Source organism: Toxoplasma gondii, chromosome III (genome assembly GCF_000006565.2).
Source record: "Toxoplasma gondii ME49 chromosome III, whole genome shotgun sequence".
Lineage (NCBI taxonomy): Eukaryota > Apicomplexa > Conoidasida > Eucoccidiorida > Sarcocystidae > Toxoplasma > Toxoplasma gondii.
The window spans coordinates 71779-92754 of record NC_031470.1 but is presented as its reverse complement, the minus strand read 5'-3'; the positions used below and the strand labels follow the sequence as shown (position 1 = coordinate 92754).

Below are 20976 nucleotides of genomic sequence, written 5' to 3'. Positions count from 1 at the left end.
AGACACTACTGTGGTCATGACGTTTTGCAGTTATAGAAATCGTAATCGAGCGGGTGTGCTACTTGATAATCAACGGGATGAACCCCTAAGCGAACGACTCGGAATCACATAAAATACCCTTTGTCCATACTCTGCAGAGCAAATGCCGCGAAAAAGAATCGGGAATGAATATTAGGGTAGTTAAAACTCGAATACCAGATAGTTTAGCCTAGCCTAACAAGGGGTGACATGAATACTAACAAACCACCGGTTCTTTTTATTCGCATCCTCTGCCCTCTTTCGGCAACGCCATACCCCGCAGTACTGTCCGACACAGTCGGACGGTACCTTGAACTTCAGCTGATAGATCGGTCGGTACACGCTGCTTCTTCCAGCATGTTGGCAGTTTCAGACACAAGTTCCAGCCGAACACAAAAGCGTCGAATGAAAAACGCCTGCAATTCGCCTGTCTCCGAGATACAATGAGTGCAACTCCTGTTGCACGAGGAAGATAGGTCTCGCCATCATTTATTTCCAGTCTCTGAAAAAGGGCAAACGCCGGTTTCCCCTCTGAGTCACCCACGCCCACGCAGACGTACTCTTCACACCTGCTTGAGAGTTAAAAAGCCATGACACTCCGAGAAAGTTCCTTTTTCGACTAACGGCCGACTTGCGGAGTGCACCTCTCTACTGTCAGTGGCAATGACACTTCACTAATTCAGCAGACCATCAATGTGGAGGAGTGCCTGTTGTGGCTGCGCCTGACTCCTCTTCCGGCCAAAGAGGATCTTCCCCCTCACAGCGACAGAACGCGGCTGTCCCGTTCACAGGGAAAAGATTTGTCTCTGCTTCGGCAGTTAGATACGCCTTGAAAATCAAGCTGTGTAGCGGTCCACTAGCGTGGCGCTGCTTAGAAGAAAAATCACTTTTTTTGCCACATTTTTCAGCAGCCATTCAGAGGCGCTTAGGTTCAGGAAAGAAGAAAACCGATTCGCACGAAATTCCGTTTGTGTCTCTCTCCACCTGTATGACAATTTCTGGAACTTGAGAACGTATGGTGCTCGAGGACTGTCGACTTTGACAGTTCAAGAGGGTCCCGTCGAGCCCGCAGAAGTTGGACAGTGTGAGATATGTTCCCAGGGCAAAAGTTCCTTTTCCTTCCAGAACTTCGATACTTACACAGCACGTCTCGTTCCTTTCGTCCGCTCTCCAGTTGCAACGTGAGACAAGAGTTTCTCCTTTCGCTTGCCTTACCCTTTATTTACACCGTTCCTCTTGTGCCGCTCTCGAACCCTCTTTCACCCTGCCACCCCCAAAACACCAAACGTTTTTCTTGGCCGTGAAAACCTCTTGCCACTCGTTTTTTTTCGCGCGGCAGAAACGCTTTAGACCATCAGACAGACGCGTTCGGTCGAAATGTACCGATTTTCGCAGCGTCCCCCGTGTTTCACATCATCGGGTAGCCCATGTGAGCCGCCACCCCGTCGGCGGCCATTCCAGTGATCCCGACGCCGTGACTCATAATGACGGCTTCGCACTCCGCGACCGTCGCCCTCTGTTCCTCGAATTTCTGCCGCACGGTTTCCTCCAGATTCGTTGCTCGCTCTCGGAGCCAGGCACTCGGAGAGTTTGGAGGATTGAACAGGAAACAGTTCGTCACCACTAAGCGGACATCGGCGAGAAACTGCTCTCCCGACACATACTCCCGCTGCTTGCACTTGCTCGCGATCTTTTGCAGCCACATCGGATTCGCGATCACTCGGTAGTAGTTCGGCGCGTATCGTTCGTCCACCCTCTGCCAGAAGGGCTGCAGTCCACGCGGAAAGCACAGAAAACGCTCGAGAAAAAGAAGTCAAACGATGAGGAAAAAGACGAACGAAGAAGACACACGGCCTGACCAAAGCCAACCAAGAAAGTCCGAAAACGATGCAAAAATCCCCGCGTCTCAACTACGACGAAAACGACGCAGAAACACACACACACACACACACAACAACCGCATCTGCAGGAAATAAGCCGTGCTCCACAGATACGAAGGCGCCTCGAAGCAGTACTTGAATCGAACTTTCCTTTGAAGGAAAAGGTGAAGAGAAGCACCGCCACGAGAAATCGCTCGCAGAGGCACGCAGGGAAACTTGAAGCCTCAAACCCTCCTCCTTCGACTTCTGTGTCGGCCTATCTCCATCTTACGATGACTCTCTTGATCTATCTTTCGGTCTACCCTGCATCTCCACCTGATCTACCTCGTATTTCTTTACCTACTCCGTTCGCATATCTATCTCTACGTATCACTGTCTACCTGTCAGTCTCTGAGGAATCATCGAGACCTTCGCACATGGACAAAAACGTCTCTCTCACACCAAATGGTCGACATCCCTTCCCCTGTGCTCTCTTCCGTCGCCTCTCTGAAAGTGTCTACTGCCCCGCACCCTCCCCTGTGGAGGCCACAGTTCGTGCTTGTTTTTCGTCTGCAAGCAGTTCTCTGTGCCAGGCGCTTCGAACCGCATCGTCCCCCCCGTCGCACAACTCCGTCGCGGCCCCCCGAACCGTGTTTGTCTGTCTCTGTTTGTCACCTTGAAGATCTGTTGCTGGAGAACGACGTTGACGATCCTTGCGAGAGCAATGTTGAGTTCGTCGATGGCACTGCGGCGGTTCCGTTCCGGCGTCCACCTCTCTTCTTCTTCGTCTTCTTCGTCTTGCGTCCTCTCTTCTTCTTCTTCCAGGCTCTCCCGGCCTCTGCCGCCGCCTCCGCCTCCCGCGCCGCGCCTGCGACTCGCCTTCTTCCGCCCACCAGCTTCGCCAGCTTTTCCACCGAAAAACTGCGTGTGCCCGTCCGCAATGCTGCCTGCACTTCGAGTTCCAGCGCGCCTTCTCGAGTAAGAAACGAGAGAAGAAGCTGCGTCCCCGAACTCGTCCTCTTCCTCCCAAACCGCCCCGCGCGCGGACCTCCCTCGCCCTCCCGAAGAAGCTGCGCCACCCGCGCGTTGTCGCCCAGGCGTGCCAGACGTCTGCGACAGACCGAACGCGTTCACTTCGCTCTCGTTCTCTCCCTCAGGGCAAAGACCCATCAACAAGTCTTCTTCCAGCTGCAGGTTCTCTTTTCTGCGCTTCTTCACTGGCGGCGGAGGCGTCAGCGCCGCCGCAGGACGCTTCGGCCCACTGTACAGCGGACAGTTCTGAGAAGCGGTGAAACCAGGACATTTGAGAAGAAAGCAGGATTTGAGAAGAGGCTTCACCACGAACTCCAAGTAATGCAACTCCAAAAGAGTTTTCAGTGCTCTTCTTTCCTTTCGAAAAACGCAAGATACAACGAAACGCGAACGACCTGAATGAGGAGACACAAACGCGCGAATTCCACTTCGACCGCTACAGCAACTCGGCACGAATCTGGAAACAGTTCTCGGCCGACGAGACAGAAGTGGAAACACAGCCGGTCAGATGAAGTGCATGCGTCAGGGAGTGTCGTCAGAAATCAACCGCCTGAAGAAGAACTTTCGACACAGAGCAAAGCGAAGCAATCTGAGAGCCGGCGCATGCGTCGAAGGAGTCTGCAAGAGTCACGTTCAGGTCTGTCCTAGATGGTAAACGCTGCAGAGAGTAAATCTGACAGGCTGTGCAGATGCAAGACCGTCCAGAGCGGCGGTGGCAGCCTAAAAAAACGCGATGATCTATCTTGGAGGAGCACAGAACTGAGAGGTCGCAGTAGAGAGAACGAGTGAGAGAAGTGAGGCAGAAAGAGACAAGACACACTGAAAAAAACGACAGATACATGCTCCTCTTCGCACAAACAAAACCTACCACGTTCGATGCAATGTGACCTGGCTGCCCACAGGCTCGACAGACGCGCTTTCCGGCCAAAGCCTCTTTGCTCCTCGTCGACGCAAGCATCCTCTGAAAACGAAGAGGGGAACGACGTCACGAGACGTTTTCGTCTCTCACCTGAGACATGCTACAGAGGTTCTCTGCTCTCAACACAGTCACGAAAGCCAGTGCATCGAGACCCTCTTCAAGTACATACATATCTTTAAATAAATAAATATATATATATTTATATATGTATATGTATGTATGCATATATGTATGTATGCATATATGTATGTATGCATATATGTATGTATGTATGTATGTATATATACGTAGATGTATATGAGTGTGTATTTATGGAGATGCGAGTGATATATGGAATGCAGATGCATGCGGACAGAGCGGGAGAGATGGTGATTCACGCACGAAGACTCTTTATCAGACGGCAGATGTGTACATCTTCTCTCTGTTTCTTTCTTGCTCGCTTCGACCTTCTGTCTCTCTGCCCGAATCTCCCTTCGCGAACGAGAGTCCCGAGGGCCGTGCCCTTTTCGGTGTCAGAGCGGGTTGGAGTGCCCGAATATAAGCCGAACGCCTTTTTCCACGGGGAACCGAGCTGGTCACTCTGTGCGCGTCCGTCACTGGGACAGCGACGTGTGTGACGCAGCCGGAATTGATGACATGACGGGAGCCCACGGGAGACTTGCGAACCTCCTCAGTTCGAGGATGAATGTCGAAGGAAGGACCGGACAGAAACAGCATTGTTGTTGCCGCCTCGAAGACAGCAGATCCACCACAGAGAGACGAACCGACAACGCCCGAGTCACAGAAAACGCGCAGTTGAGTCTTCCGAATGCATCACCTGCAAGCGGCAGGCGCGCTGTGGCCTCGTCCTCCTTCACGATTCTTACCGCTCGGGTGTCTTCCAGGCGCTTCGTCCGCCACTGAATGAAGTTTCTGATATTCTTTTCTCCGTAAATCAGGACGACTCGCTCTGTGGCAAAGGGCTCCCCCGCCTGCTGGCGAAAGCGGCGAATCCATCGAAGGCAAGGAACGGCTTGCACCTGCATCAGAGGGCAACAAATAAGGAGGGAAATCTGAGAAGCGTGAGCTCCTGAACGCACATTTCCACCTTCGCTCCCCTTCCAGGATCCGCTCAAGATACACGTTCAAAAAATTGGAAAGCTGTCTTCCAGTTTCTCCTACCCCCTCTCTTCAGACACACTTCCCTTCTCGGCGTTTGACCGAAGCCGGTCGACTCTTAGAACCGGCTTTGTTGATGACAGCTTGTCAAAAAATGGAGAAAATCCACTCAGATATTTTCTTCCGCATGCAGAGACACGCTCAGCCGACCTGCCAAGCGACGAAAAAACGAAACGCATAAAAGTACACAGCACATGCACTCACGCTTACAGACGACTAAACAATCACATGCACACAAAACCTTTCTGACGACGGCATGCATGCGCAAAAACTCACCGACTCAACTGCATATACATGCATATATGTAGAGGCATGCACAGCCGTTCCGTTATCATTGCGCGTGACATGCAAGACTGAAAAAGAGAGAAAAACGGGAGTAGACAGATTGACGGAAGAGAGAAGCCGAACTCGTCAGAAGACGGCGAGGCGAAAAAAGCAGTTTTGTTTGAGATATTGTGGAAAAGGCGCATTTTTCGAGGACTGGAAATCTTTTTTTTTCACCAAAACTTCCTTGAAAAAATTGTTAGCGCAGGTGACTCTAAAGGCGCTGGAATATCATGAAAAAAGGCTTCTCGGGCCGGTGTGCTCTTCTTCTGGATCCGGAAAACAGTTCTCTTCTCCATTGGCCCATTCACTTCACCCGAAAAGGAAAGGAAACGCGGCACGGGGAGCGCATGAAAGAAAGAAAAAATCTTTGAAATCTCATTTCCAAACTCAAGAACAGAGCATCCACGCTCCTGCGGTCCTGTGCAGTCTTGGAAAAAATGGATTGCTCAAGAGTGTCTGGAAATCGCGATTTACTTTCATGTCGGCGCGCTGCTGCTCCTCAGCTGTCAGTGGCTTCGCTGCGCGCGCCTCCTGCCGCTGTCGGAGCGCCTGAAGCTCCCGTCGTTCCAGTTCGTCTTCATCGGCCTGAAAAAGAGGATGGAAAACGAAGTGTCAAGAAAAAAGCAATTCGTGAAGGCAGACGAGGCGTCGCACCAGGGAAAGACAGCGCCCACCCCGAAGAAAAAGAGGCCTCACTGAGATCTGAGAACGCCTAATACACGAGGGAGGACAAAAAGTCGGGCATCAGAGAAGAAAAACACAGACGAAAAAACCAGCGACGGCCGAACAGGGCGCAGAAGATGGCAGACGAGGGCAGGCGAGAGAAAGAAATTGCTGCAGAAGAGACACAAGAAAGAGAGAAATGTAAGAGAGACAGAGAAGAAGAGAAAAGGAGAAGTCAGAGGAAAAGGTAACTCGAAAAAGAGAAGAAGACAGAGAAGAGGACAGAGAGTGAGAAAAGACTGATCCGACTCAATCGCGCGAGGCCAGGAAAGAGTCGATGACGTCCAGAGCGTGTGTCTGACCTCTTTTTCTTCTTCTTCTCCATCCAGAGCAGCGAGAAGGGCGTCCTCAACTCCTTTGTCTTGTCCGTGGTTTGGGTCTCCGTTTGCGAGGTTTCCGGGGGAGGCAGTTCCGACTTTCTTAGCGTGTGCCTTGTGTCGTTCCTCGTCTTTTGTCACCTTCTTCCCCTTCTTGGCCTTCTGTTCCTCGAGCAGGTCGACGTCTGCGGCGTTCTCGCGCGCAGCGTCTTCTTCACCCTCGTCCTCGGTGTCCGTGATTGCCGGCGCGTCGGCCTCCAAGGCCTTCTTCTGTCTCTGGAGAATGTCTGTGAGTCTCTCTTCATACTCTTCGCCGCGGAGACGGCCGGTCTTCACGAGTCCGCCTTTCGCCTTCTTCCCCTCTTCCTCGTTCTCAAAGTCTGCGTTGCCGAAGCCGTCGCGGTACTGCCTGACGAGCGCGACTTGATCCCACCGGGGCAGCGTACGAATCACCGACTCGGACAAGCCGTACTGGACCAGTCGCCGCCGCAGCTCCTGCATCGACAGCTTCCGCAGATCCTCCCCTGTCCCCGCGACTCCGCCTCCCGCCGCAGCTCCGAGGTGAGCGCCCAGGAAGATCCCCCCTGGGCCGAAGGCCCCCGCGAGCGAGCGCGCGCCGTCCCGCGAAAAACCAAAGTTCCGCGACGCGCCCGAGAGAAAGGAGAGGCCAGCGCGCTCGCGGTTCAAACGTTTGATCAGCGAAATTCCTTCCCCGCGCCCCCCCGACGGGTCTCCGAAACCTGACAGCATGAACTGTGCACTCCCCTTGTTCGTCAACACATCCTTGCACTCCTTGGTGAGGTTCCAAGGCGTCAAAAGCAGCAGCTCCTCGATGAAACGCACCAAGTGACCGTACCGCTTCCCGATGCGGCTCTCCGCGTACGCTGTACAGACACTCGAGAGCGCGGCATGCGCGCGCTGGCAAGCCGCGTTCGCCGCCTCCAAACTCTGGGCGCGAAGATCTGCGTCCTTGCCTCCCGCCGCAGGCAGGCGCGCCTCCGCCTGCTGTCGAAACTTCATCTCGATTTCCTTCAGACGCTTCTTCGCCGCCAGCACCTTCTCTTGCGCGTGTCTCTCCTCCTTCTCGATAAACTGTGCAACGCCCGCGAGACCGTCCGCCGACGTCAGCGTCATGATGCCGATCGCCTTCAAACGAAACAGAGCAGCATGCGCAGCTTCCAGACAACAAATCAACTCCGGACGAATGATCGACCGCAGCGCCGCGTCGTCCAGCCGCGGCAGGCGGTGCGGCGCGATCGGCGAAAGCAACTTGAGCATCTGAGTCACTTCCTTTTCGACCACAGGTGGGCAAAAACGCTGCTTCACTAAGTCCTTGACGCGCTTCATGTCCGTCACGTTCTTCTCTGCAGCGAATCTGACCGGGGGAACCGCAGGAAACACACACCAGAGAAAAACACAGAGATCTCAAACACAAGACAGCCACGTAAATATTTATATATATATATATATATATATAAATATATATAAATATCTCTATGGATTTATATATATATATATATATGTATATTTTAGTATTTATGTGTATATTGGTATTTATGCATATATATATATTTATATATATTTATATTTATATATATTTATACAGGTAGATACGTGGCCACAGAAAGGGGAGATCAACACTTTGTTCGAAAGGAGCTTGGACAGGCACAAGTTGCGTTTGAGAAGAACCACGAGAGGAAAAAGCGTCTCTGCGTTGCTCTAGAGATGGAAGGGGAAGGTCACTGCTACTGTGCAGAACGCGCGGCAGTTGTTGGGGAGCGCCTCAAAAGTGCGGTGTCGAGAGTTGGAGTACGGCAGACATGGCCAGAGGTCAGCGCGGAGAGAGACGCGTCGCGCCAACGAAGCAGGCGAAGAACAGAGTGGTGCTGGGCCTGTATGGAAGTCTCTGCGCTGTTGTTTGTGTGATCAGGAGGACCGGCGAAAAAAAGAGAGCCGCGCGGCTCAGCCAAGAGCGAACTTCGAGAACTCACCTCAGCGCCCAGGCCTTTGCATGCAGTTTCCGGTCCTCCACATGCTTCTTCGAGTTCGGCGCATGAACTTCCATGCGCGGCTCGCACTGGCCGACTGTGTACACTCCGCAGTTGGCCGGACTCCCAAGGACGGAGAGACTCTCCAGACTGCCTCCCGAGCGGTAAAAAGAGAAGCCTTCGCGCGCGGAGTTCTTCTCTGGGGGTGGATACAGGAGAGGGCGGAGGTAGACCTGCACGAAGGAGAGAGCGGCAGAACAGAGAGGAATTTAAACCGACAAGAAAAAAACGAGAACAGGGAGATCAGGAGAAAGAGAAGAAGGAAAAGGAGAAGAAAAGAGCGGAGTGAAGCACGAGACCGAGGGCATGACAATGGCGAGAAAGGGAGTGAACGCAGAAACCAACAAACAGAACATGAGTGAACCTTGGGAGAGATGAGACCGACACAAACAGAAGGAGGTAGAGGAATCACGAAGCACCAACAAAGAGCAAATCGGCAGACTGTTCTTCTCTCCGCCTCATTGGTACCAGTAAAACGACCTATGCGTCAAAGTCAAGTTTACAAATACGGACCCATTTCTATTTACCGAGGAATCCCTGTCTCTCTCCTGCTCGATGTCGCTGTCCACGTATCCATACATCCCGCCACTGGCACTTCTCCCTCTCCATCTCTCCCTATTTAGTTCTTCCTATCTGGTCCTACGCAGTTAAATAATATGCATATATAGGTACAGATATATATATACATATATATAGATAGATAGAGATATATACTTATATATAGATAGATATAGATACAGATATATATAGATATATAGATATACACCTTGATAGATTCTGCACTTTGTGTTCCGTTCCGTTGGTCACTGTGTCACCTCTGCGGCGCAGAAAGAGTGGAAAAAGCCGCCGAGGTCCGCGAGAGAAGCACGACGCGCCGCGTCGGTTCGGAGCAGCGCATGCAAGTCACCTTGCAAGACGGAACACGGTGCAAAACGTCGAAAGCGATGAACTGCGTCTGCCGTACCTTGCAGCGATCTTTCGCCCGCGTCCGGACAAGAATGAAGTCTGTGTCTCGATAGTCGTGGAAGCGACTGTCGCGCTTCACAGGAGCGTTGGGTGCCGTCGGGTGTACGTACACTGGAGCCTTCAGCAACGGACTCTCTGCAACGGCCTGGCCCTGGCCCCTCGCCAGCGGCAAGCGAGTGCCGAACAGAGTGAGTTTCGCATCGTCTTGCTGCAGCTGCAATTCTCCAAACGGCCCGAGACGCCCCTTCACTTGTCGCTCTGCGTGCACCAGTTGATCTGCTCGACTGTTTTCACCGCGCCACAGCAGCAGCACAAGAAAGAAAGACAGAAAACAAAAGTTCCACGCGCTTCTCTCCAAACTCTCCCACACCCACGCATACACACGTACAATTGGTCTATCCAGACACACCAAACTCGATGCACAGAGACGCGTATCAACATCAACATATATATATATATATATACACACATATACATATACATATATATATATATATATATATATATAGATATATATATATATATAGGGAGATGCATGCAGTTGTGCAAACACATGCATCTAGCTAGACCGATATACATATATATATATATATATATATATATGCCTGAAGGTAGCTGTATGCTGGCAAGTTGTGTGAAGCGTCGAGTGAGACATTGCCTGGTGTTTGTTCCGTTGTTTTTCTCTCGCGCTCGCGTTCCTTTCCCGAGAGGCCTACGAGAGTTCGCTGTTGGGTGCGTTGTGGGGGACGAAGTGGCGGACGATTCTTATCGCCATTCCTGGATTGTGCATCAGCAGCGGCTGTTGCTCCATGTACTCTAGCACGGCGATGGGGGCGTCGTCTCGCAGCGAGAGGTCTTGTGGGGTGTAGAAGAGGTTTGCCAAGTGAATCGTCTCGCCCGATCCCTCGCCGTCGAGGCGCAGCGCGCCTGTCGTCCCTGGGCCTCTCTCTGCTGCTTGTTCGCGTTGAGGTCCGGTCTCCCGCGACCCGGCAGAAGACTCTTCCTCCAGACGCGGAAACGAGGCTTCGCCTTCAGGCGCGCCTCGACACAGCTCCTCGCGCAAGCGATTCATCACCGCGCTCGGCTCCGGCGGTCTGCACAGAGGGAGAAGCAGCCCACGGGAGTTGACAGCACGACGCGAAGAGCAGAGACAGTGGGGAAAACGAACAAAGCGGCGAATCGAGCACGGTGGAGAGTCGACCCGCGACAGGAACGCAGACGAACAGACAGAAACGTGGAAGAGCGAAGAGAAGAAGGAAAGACAGGACACAGCGAGGAGAGAGCGAACTCGAATCCGAGACTTCGTTCGACTACATCGGCGGTTGGAAGGAGATCGAAAGAAGAAAGAAGACAGACATGCACACCCTGCATAAAAAGAGAGGGAGAAGAGAAGGAAGAGCGACGAGACACACAGAGCGGCACACACCTTGTCCGTCCTCTTCTGTCTCTTTTTCCGATTCCGTCAGACTCACAGGATCACCCAGGGGCTCTGCTCGACACTTTGCACTGCGGCTTTTCGCCTTCGATCTTCCCGAGTGCAACTCGAAGCCGCAGATCCATCGAAGAACGTTCTCGAAGAAACGAGTCCTGCGCGAAAATCGGGCCGGTGGAAACGCAGCATCGCCAGCCGCCCGCGGCGCCCCGCCACAGGATGCGTTCCCTGCAGCTGAAAAGCGATCTTGGTGTGGATCAGAGGAATTCCTCCTGAAGGCAGTCGCCAGGAAAGAAAGTGGAAGAGATACAAGTCACGCGAAAAAACGCAGGGCACAAAAAGACTCCCCTTCCACCGAGGAGACAAGTCTCGCGGAGGAGACACGCAAGAGACAACGGGAGCGCTTCTTCAAGAGACAGTCAAGCTCCCCACGAGAACAAGACAGAACAAAAAGATCTCCCCCGAAAACTGAGTCCTGCTTCGAAAGCAACGCACGCAGAAGATATATGTATGCCTGTATACACAAATATCTATATATATATATATATAGACAGATAGATTTATATATATATATATATAGACAGATAGATTTATAGATATATACAGATATATATAGATATGTATAAACACGCATTTGTCAACGAGAAGTGAACTCTGTCGTTTTTCAACAAAGACGAGAAACGAAGGCGTCTCGAGCTGGAATTCCACGTCTCTGTGCTTCTCCTCGATGGTGTGCGGCTGAAGAGCGTTCTCCTCAGTTCCTGTCGCCAGGAGCCGCGGAATATGTTCGACACCGCTCAACATGGTGGAAACGACGAACTCTCAGCTTCGAAAAGAATCGACAGGTGGATAAGGAGCAGAGGTGAAAGGTCGAGGCACACCACGGCCGGCAGGCGTGGACATGGCTTTCTACAGCGAAGTTGCCTCTGGCGAGGGTTTCAGAGCCGACTCTCAAAACTCTTGCGACTCTTCACGCAGAGACGGGAGCGATCGGACGACTTTCTTTACCTCTCAAGCCTTGCTCTTTGCCTCTGCAGTGAAGCCGCCGGTCTGCCTGAAACGCGTCGAAGGAAGTGTTGAGTCTCTGCAGCAAACTCCCCAGCTTCTCCTTCAAGGAGAATTCCCCCAGAGTCACGACGAACTCTTGGAGAGGACTGCGGGCCTTGGACGACCGCGTCTCTTGCTGCACGGCCAAGGAAAAAGCGAGGACAATCCACGAAACGTGGACCGCACATTGCCGAGACAACGAACCGGTCCTGGGGAGAGCAACTTGCAGAGACGGCAGGTTCCAAGACGACACAGTACTCTTCCACGTCTAGAAATAAATCCGTGAAACGCCAACCTCTGCAGGCACCTTAACGCGAAACGAAGCCGACACAAAGCTCCATGGGCATTTCTCCGTCCACGTGGATCGACGCACTGTTCGTGTCAGCTCAAAAGAGAGAGAGCCGCAGCCTCAAGACATGACGTAAAAGTCGTAAAAATCGACATCGAGCGACGTATTTCTCTATCCACGTCCACGACTGTGTTTTCGAACGAACGAACGTTGAGACGCATGCAGAAGACGGGCTTCGTTCCCCAGCGAAAAAGGGAAGCTGCGATGAGAAAAGACAAGCAAGGCGCCCACAGTTCAATCTGACGGACGGCGAACAGAGACAGGCTTCGAGTGACGATATCGACCAGAACGTTTCGGCGGAAACGAGGCCATGTGGAAGTGTGTATCCAATGAACGACACCGAATATAGGACGCCATGTCAATGAGAGTTGTCGAGGAATGGAGGCCAAAGAACTCCTCTTCTGTTTTTCGTCTTCTTGGTCTATGAAAGCTTCTCCCTGAAAACGCCTGTTCTTCCCCGGCGGACTCTCTCCGTCTTCCCTCGAAAGCTACCTTTGCCCTCTTTACAGCGGGCTGTTCGAGTCTCAAATTCTTGCCGGTCCTGTCTCACTTCGGCGGCAGCCATGGCGTGGAGTTCGAGCGCGCTTTTGCCTTGCTTCACCAGTTCGATTCGCTTCTGTTTGTCGAGTTTTAAGACCTCCTGGACAGAGAGCAGAACGCACAGCGAATCGAGACACGAGCACTGAACGAAAAGGCAGAAAAAGAGAGCCAAGTAAAGAGACGACGCGGTGCGTATCTCACGCGTTATCCGCGGGCAGACTGGGCGCCCTAAACACGACAGAGAGGCGCGACGCTGGACAGGCGCGAGAAAGACGAAGTTCCTCCTCGTGCGTCCCCTCTCCTTTCTGGTCCAGCCTCCTTCTTCTTCAGGCGCCTCTCCTCTCTCTTTCCTTCAGCGCGATTCACAGGTCGCCTGCCCCGCCTTCGGGAAGATCGGAGCACCCTCGCTCTAAACTGTTACGTTCCTTCTCCTCTGCCTCTGCCTCTACCTCTGCCTCTACCTCTGCCTCTGCTGCGCGATCTCCACGCGTCGCTGTGTTTTAGTTCAACTGTCTCCTCACCTGCTTGGCCTTTCTTCGCAGACGAAGGGCCGCAGTCCGCGAGACACCTGCCAGCGCGCCCTCTGCGTCGTAGAAGGCCCCAATGGCCGCCATCGCAGACGAACTGTCTCCGGGAGTCTCTGGAGGTCCACCCGACGCGCCGCCAGAAACGGCGAGGGTCACACCGTGCTCACTGACCTCGTCTTCCTCCTGAGAAGTCCGAGACAACAGAGGACTTGCGCGAAGTGAACTGTGGAACGCAAACGCCCCACTCAGCTCGAAAACAGACATGAACCGACACAGACGTATACATACCTATATGTATATATATACATATATATATATATATATATATATATATATATATGTTGGAGAGATGCAGACTCGCAATAGATGTGAAGACACAGCGCACCTGTCTCTAAAGATGCATACGTACGCCTAGCTATACATACATGCATATATACTTATACAAGCATGCCTTCAAAAATAGGTATACAGAGCCTATGTCAGGATATATATATATATATATATATATACTATATACACTAAGAGTAAGTATGCACTTTGACTGTAGATGTCCCAAAGATATAGTGCAGTGTGTCTTGCCTGATTTGTTTTTTCAGGGACTTCCTCATTGAGGCGAAAGAGCAGATCGTCGTTCAGGTCGAAGAAGACGCACGAGAGCAGCGCGTCCTGCGAGCTCCGCATTTCCTTCTCATCGACGAAGGGAGACAGAAAGCCCCTTCGCTCGCGGCTGTGCCAAGGCAGCGCTACGGAGGGAGGCTCTCCAACGGCCGGAGAAACGGAGGGAGAGTTTGACACTTCACCTCTCGAAGAACTTGACGAGGGCAGGAGATACGAAGCCGAAAGAAAAAGGAAGAGAAAACGCATAGACTGCTGCTGGTAGCGCAGAGGAACGTCGAAGGTCGACGAAGCGGATCTGCATGCAAGGGAGAGGAGAAGTTGCGAAGGAGACGCATGAGAGAGGAGACAAGGATTCAGATCATCGTGGAAGAAAATCTCACTGTTTTGAGCTCCAGGAACCCCGAGACTTTTACGGTCCACTTTGAATCATCTGAGACTTGTAGGAAGCCCGAAAAAGTGAAATTGGACACGGATTGATTGTGGAAATAAATCTAGTGACAAATCATCCGTTATCGAACTCCACTTCATTGAAGAAGGAGAAAACGCTCTCTGAAAATACACACAAGTCCCCACTCGAGAGGTGCTGCCACCCCAGAAGCTGCTCTAAAGAACGACAGCCGCCTCTCTCGCTTTACTCTTCTCTGTGGTCTCCCCCTTCCTCCCCTGAACAGCGGTCCCCTCTTCCTTCTCCCCTTCCTTCCGTATTTGCATGTCGCTCTTCTCTCTTACCCCAAGCTGTTTCCGGTGGGGCTCCAGGGGCCTTTTAGGCAGCGTACAGCTCGTTCAAGATTGCCTTCTGCCTGTTTTAGCAGCTCCGTTCGTTCAGTCGCGAGAGCGGTTTCTTCTTCCTCGACAGCCAGAGCCGCAGCTGTCGCGGCACTCGACAGCGCCGCGAGGCCCTCCTCGACGCCGCTGTCTGAAATCAGGAGGGAACCGGCCTTCTCAGCCGCGCTGCGCGCTGCAGCAGCCGCCGCGACCGCGAGAGTCTCCGTGTCTCTTTTCTTCCAGTGCAGCAGACGATGCATGCGCGTCATGTCGCACTCGAGAGTTCCCTCGACCTCGCCCCACAGCGGCTCCCTCAGGACCACGGGGCGCGCGAGAACCTTCCCCTCCGTGGGGCCCTCGTCCTCGGGGAATGCAGAGACTCCGGAGACACTCTGCGTCCCCGCGTTCGGGCCCTGCGCACCTCCTGGGGCGCCTGGGGACGCGCCGGCGCCCCCGGCGGGCAAGTCCCTGGAGCCCGAGGCCCGCGGGCCCGCATGGCGCCCGAGGGGCTCCGCGGCCCCGCCGGGCCCGGCAGCACCTTCGGAGACACCTGCGGTCGCGGCCGGCGCGGCCTCGGCGGGCGCGCGAGCCCCAGGGTGCAGCGCGTGGTGAGCATCTTCCAGGTCCGCGTCGTCGAACTCGAATTCGTCATCGAGGTCCGCGCGCAAAGAACCTCCATGCGTTCCACCAGAAAGCGCATGCGCGCGCTGGCCCCCCGTCAACGGCGCCGCCACTACGGAATCTTCTGGGGGAGAGCCCGAGCGCGGGCCGGCGAGAGCCGCGGCGTCCTTGCCGGCCTCGAGAGGCTTCGCCGAGAAAGGGAGCACTCGAGCGTTGCCGTCAGAGTACGCGTTTTCGTCCGACTCCACCGGAGGCCGCGACACCGGCTCCGCATGCCGTAGCTCGCCGGCTTTCGGGGCTTCTGGACAGAAGGCAGAGGACGAGCCACCAGGCAGATCGACTGAACTCGAGGGTCTCGAAACGCCTGCCGAGTCCCTGAAAGGCAGGGGACTCCGGTGAAGAGATTCGGGCCCGAGTGTGGGGTCGGCGCCAGTCTTTTCGGCGCCAGACTCGCTCGCTTTCTCCGCCTCTTGCGTTCCTGGAGTGTCTGCAGAGACAGCCAGTGGAGCCGTCGAGGCGAGGCTCGCACGGCCAGGGCCGGCCTCTACGAAGGCAGAATCAAATACACCGGTCCCCGTCTCCACTCCTTTGCAGTTCGAGACCCGCGGCGTCGGTAGGGAGTCCGCGGCCCCGGAGTCCCCGCCATAGGCATACGCCGGGAAGGAAGACCCCTCCGACGCGTCGCCCTCTCCAGTCGTCTCACGAGCCTCTGGAGTCAGACCGACGCGCCCCGCGAGGCCGAAGACGCAGACGCGACACCCGCAGGTGTGCGTACACCCGGGGAGCCGCCGGAAGCCGCGGAGGGCGCCGGCGGCGGCGACGGCGGCTGCGGCATCTGTGCAGCAGCAGCGGGGAAAGCCAAGGTTGCGAAGAGTGAGTTGAGAGTTTCCGGTTCGCGCGAAGAAGTTCGGGAGGATTTCATTCGCGTCGAAGAGCTGCGACGCCGTGACTTGGGAGAACGCGTCAGCTGTGACGTCGAAGATTCGCTGCTGCTCCGACAGAGCCTCTCGGTACTTTTGTGCGATCTGAGCGTAAGAGTGAAACAACGCGCGACGCTTGACCTTCCAGGCATGTCGCGCGACTGAGGAGCTGGCGCCCCGTGGCGCCTCCTCCTGGTGTTTGTACAGCCGGTCCTGCACGTCCAGCACCTCGCGCTGCAGCTGCCAGACTTCGACAGTCTTTCGAAACCGCCGATTCGCCTCCGCGATCTCCATCTCGGTTTGTACAGTCAAGAGCCAGAATGTGCAGGCGGAAAGCCGCAGAGAGGCGAAGAGCCGTCGCCACTCGGCCGCCAGCGCCGGCGAGAGCGACCCCGCCGAGGCCCCAGAAAACAGGGCGAGGGGCGAGGCGGGTGCCGGTGCGAAGAGGACAGACGCGAAGTCCTCTGGAGACACCCCGGCGGAGACAGACGGGGACGGCGCGAACTGACATGCCTTGCCGAGACAGCCGAAAAGAGTGAGAGACTCGGGTCTCTCCCGCGCGACGGAGAAGATGCCCCCGAATTCGCGCAGTAAATACACCTGCTCCAGTGTCTCTTCGACGAAATCTTGACACTTTACCCTGCTTTCGAAAAGAGTCCCTTCTCCCCTCCCGAGGGCCTTGTGTCCCCGCCCCACAGATGCCTCGGCGTCTTGACCTGAACACACGGCGGGGTCGCCGCCTTCGCGCTCCACCCACAGGCCCTCGTCTTGCCGGCTCTCGCGGTCCTCAGAAACCATGTCCTCTTCGCTCTCGGACCCTGCGCCTGGCTCGCGCATGCAGTTGGGGCTTGCATCCGGGGCCTGGGCCTCGAGGGTCCCCTCGCGAGGCCGCCTCCACAGATCGCGTTGGTCGACTTGCGTCACCACGAGGCCGCAGCGCAGCTGTTGGAAGTGGGGAGAGGCTGCCGAGCCGGGCGAGGCATTGCAAGACTGCTCTCTGGCAGTCGCGCCAATCTTTTGCGTCGGGAGGCGCCGCGAGGAGAGCGAAGCCGCTGCATGCGATGCGGCGAACGACTTGGCTGACGCGCTGTGCCACGGCATCGCACTGACGGCCGGGTACAGCAGGTCCAGAAGCTCCTGTGGGGTCGACGAGGGCCCCGCGGGACACAGCGGAGACACCGGAGACAGGTCCAGGGGCGGCGCGGCCGCCGCCCGGGCGCGAGTGGACGATGACGGCGCGAGCGCAGGCGTCGACGAGGAAGACCATGCAGCGGTCGGGTGAGAAGAACTGCTCGCAACGTCCAGAAATCCAGGAGCAGCAGGCCCCGCGGGCCCGCGAGAAGCCGGCGGAAGAGCCGACGACGGGGAGAATGTTTGCGCCACGGCAGGTCGGAGCCGGCTCTGGACCCCAGAGAGCGGCGAAGCGGCCTCCAGGTCTCCGGCAGCAGACCTCGCGGCAGCTTCAATCTGCTCTGGAGAGAGAGGGACTGTCGAGACAGACGAGACGTACCCTTGCCGCAGCAGGGCCGAAGCGGCAGAGGCCGTCTGCATGCGTTGGGCCTCCAACTGACTGTCGAACGCGAGGCGCCCCAGGTCCCGCCGCCCCGCGCCCGAAGCGCCCTCCTTCTCCGCCAAAGCCTCGGCGCCGAGCCCCGGCCGCGGCGCCCCGTCCTTCAGGTACAGAGGCCCCACACCGGGCCTCAGGGGCGCCCCACCAGGCCCGAAACCCGCGGGGGGTCTGGAGCCACTGTGGGGTGCCCCAGGGGCCTGCCCAGGAACCACGGGGGCCTGTCCAGGAACCACGGGGGCCTGTCCAGAGATCCCAAGAACCTGTCCTGAGATCCCAGGGGCCTGGGCTGGACCTGGAGCGAGAAAGGGTGCCGCAAAGGAGAGAGAGGCGGCGTAGGAGGCGGAGGCGACGGAGGTTGAGAACGGAAGACGATGAGGAAAGGAGGCGTTGGCGGCCGGCGTCGAGCCGACAAGATGCACGGGGTGTCCTGGGGATGTCAAATTCGAGAAGGGAGGGTACGTTGGGAACGCAGACGCTGCAGCCACAGACAGACGACCGGAGGGGTCTGCCGAGTGCGCTGGCGCCCCTGAAGGCGCAGCCTGTCGTTCTGCGTTCATCGTGTGGGGGTTTCTTCGAACCGCTCGAGACTTTTCAAGAGAAAAGAGCCTGTTTCAAGAATGAACTGGCGAAGAGGTCCCTTGCAGTCGGCTTCGACCAGCTCCTCTCCCTCGAGAGTCGAGTTGGAGAGACTCGCCGGTGCCGGGAGGTCCAGGCACATTGTCCTAGTCTACGCGACCCCAATATGCGGCCCAGCGTGGGTTTTGACGCGAGTGTCAGCGAAGAAACGAGGCTTCGACACAAAAACGGATGGTCGGAAGAAGTTTTCGGTGAATGTGGTTGTGAAGGGATGGGGAGTCGCTTGAAACGTTCGTGTGGAGAGCAAAATTCCAGAAAGACGCGGTAGCAAGCGAGACTGGACAGCCAGGCGGTTCTTGGGTCCGCCGTCTCCGCAACTTTGACCGGAAAACGAAACGGGAAGCGGGCCTGAGAAGGAAACAGGAAGGACCTTTACGGCGCCACCAGGCGTAAACAAATAACGAAGGAAGAAAAGGGCAAGAGCGGCGACAGTTCTGCGTTTCAAGGTCGCGACAGGAGTTGAAAACGAAGATTCGAGAGACGAACGCATGCAGCGAGATGCGCACACGATGTAGCGGCCCTACGGACGCCGTTTCTGCCGTGAGAGAAGGACGAAAGAAAAGGTCTCAGACCTGAGAATTCGGTTGAGAAACAGGGGTTCTATACCAGACTTACAGGCAAGAAGCGCCAGCCCGCCGAAATCGGTGAAACGCGGTGCGGAAAGTATGGCAAACTGCCTCTGGAATCCCGGCAACGTCATCCTACACCTCACGCAGTGTTGAGAGAAAAACAACATCCCAATGTAAAGGAAATTCCGCCGGAGCGAAGCAACATATTTTCAGAATACACTGAGTACTTTCCACCCTGGCAGCACGCGTCGAAAGCCTGTCGAGGGTCAGCTTTGCTACAGCGTGTATTGAGCACTGGCACTATGTGCCGAAGCTGTGTGTCTGCAGTTCTTCGTTTTTTCGTTATCCACGGAAATTCGAGGTACATCGTCATATTGGAGAGATAAATGCAGTTAGTAGGTTCTGGAGGTCTTACCTGTCTTTCACTCCAGACGGTCGCCACGAAAGCGGCCGCTTTCGCCTTTCGTTGTTGAGAAGTCTCACACAGAAAACAGACGCTACACTTTCTGCAGTGGCACAGACATTGTGGTTCTTAGTTTGCGCGGTCTTGCTGTTATGAGCTTGGTCTTCTATCTCTTGCCACAAGCGAAAACCGCCTTCAACTGCATGTGTGTAGCGCGTGCCAGCAAATTCGAGAGAGGGGCATCCACAACTATTGGTAGATATAGACAACTGTATAGAAAGATTCAGATAGAGAAACAGACATTGGTATAGAGCTAGGGACGAGGGTTGCTTGATACGATCGTAAAATTGGCTCTTTCAAGGAATGCTTACGACGTTTGTTGCGCACGTACTGGTAAACAGGACAGAAGGAAACAGTGAATGTCAAAAGGCCACCGCCCAATCCAATAGTGTTGATATAGACGGATAGACGCATACGCTACCAGTTAAGGTGTGCAACGCTTCCGTCCACTCTGAGTAAATGCACCGTGGAGCCCGGTAATCGTTCATAGTGAAAAAGCAACGCTTGCCTGATTGCCCAACCGGTATCCAAGCTGTCGCTTCATACCTTCAGTGGTATTTCCGAGCATGCACTACGCGATTTCGGAAAGAAGTCCATTCCAAATCGGTGGATCGTTTGCATTTCTGTCATCTTGCGCGATCTCTGTCGAACGATGTAACGACCACATGCAATATGCAACTCAAACTGTTCGCCCACAAGTGTGTGTTTCTTCCCGATGAACCGAGTTGAAACCCTGTTTCCATCTCCCGTGTCCGGTCTTTGTAGATGTCGACTTTAGACGGAAGGCTCCAAGCAAAAGAACCCTCTGACGTGGGGACTGTTGGAACTTTAAACAAGAAGCTATCATTAAAACGACCACTATGTCGTCGTTGTGCGAGTGGTAGATGGTGAGCGCAGTCGGCACTGGATATTCTGCAAGGCCCTTGAGTTCCTCGAGACTGTACACGCTTTGAGGCTTTACGCAGTCGCTATGTTTTCTGCCAGAGCATTTGCATATCCTTACAACCCCACGGTACGTTCAACTGTGGCACGTACGCACGGCTAAAAAGCCATGAACCAAAGCTCTGTTCCATGCATCGACCGCTTGTTTTCTGCGTTCACGAGTCGCTCTCTAAACCTGGTTGCTGTTGTGTGCAAGTTGATGCTCTTCGCCGATGTGAGAGAGTGGCCTTCAAAGAGTTTGGAAACTGATGCATGCGTCACTGGAAAACGCTCTTGCACCGACATTTACGAGACAAGATTCAGAACGGAGTCCAGTCCCCCCGCTGAGTCTCCAACAAGCCTTGCACCTATAACTGAACGGAACGCAACGAACATCCAAGCGAAGAACTTGAGTTCCTGTTCTGATTCCGATGGAACAGACCTGAGTCTCTAGGTGAATACCTGAGTCTCTAGGTGAATATCCATATATCTTTACAGGCCCCATCCACACATGCTTTTTTCCCATTTACGTGGAAATACCCGACTGCACTTGATACACCTAATATGGTCGCCATCAGAGCACGAGAAAACTAGGATGACCGGAAAACAAACACACTCAAGATATAGCGCA

At 54.7% G+C, this 20976-nt stretch overlaps 1 protein-coding gene across 1 annotated transcript; it reads right to left on the bottom strand.

The window, feature by feature from the left end:
* Positions 1–336: 336 nt before the first annotated feature.
* On the bottom strand, positions 337–19160 carry TGME49_276180 (histone acetyltransferase TAF1/250). Its single transcript, XM_018781750.1, has 15 exons — positions 14610–19160; positions 13842–14175; positions 13257–13445; positions 12746–12835; positions 11808–11982; positions 10840–11071; positions 10084–10461; positions 9366–9651; positions 8345–8574; positions 6339–7728; positions 5788–5898; positions 4695–4847; positions 3778–3870; positions 2553–3155; positions 337–1786 (listed from the first exon to the last, which is right to left on the bottom strand). Exons 1-15 carry the CDS (start codon positions 18311–18313, stop codon positions 1427–1429), a joined length of 8328 nt encoding a protein of 2775 aa, XP_018638246.1. The 5' UTR covers positions 18314–19160; the 3' UTR covers positions 337–1426.
* Positions 19161–20976: the final 1816 nt, after the last annotated feature.

Coding starts and splice junctions, on each gene's coding strand:
- TGME49_276180 (XM_018781750.1), bottom strand. CDS start 18,313: ATGAACGCAGAACGACAGGCTGCGCCTTCAGGGGCGCCAGCGCACTCG. Junction 14,176..14,609: donor CCCACCGGAAACAGCTTGGG/GTAAGAGAGAAG, acceptor CCTTGCATGCAG/ATCCGCTTCGTCGACCTTCG. Junction 11,983..12,745: donor ACGCCATGGCTGCCGCCGAA/GTGAGACAGGAC, acceptor TTGGCCGTGCAG/CAAGAGACGCGGTCGTCCAA.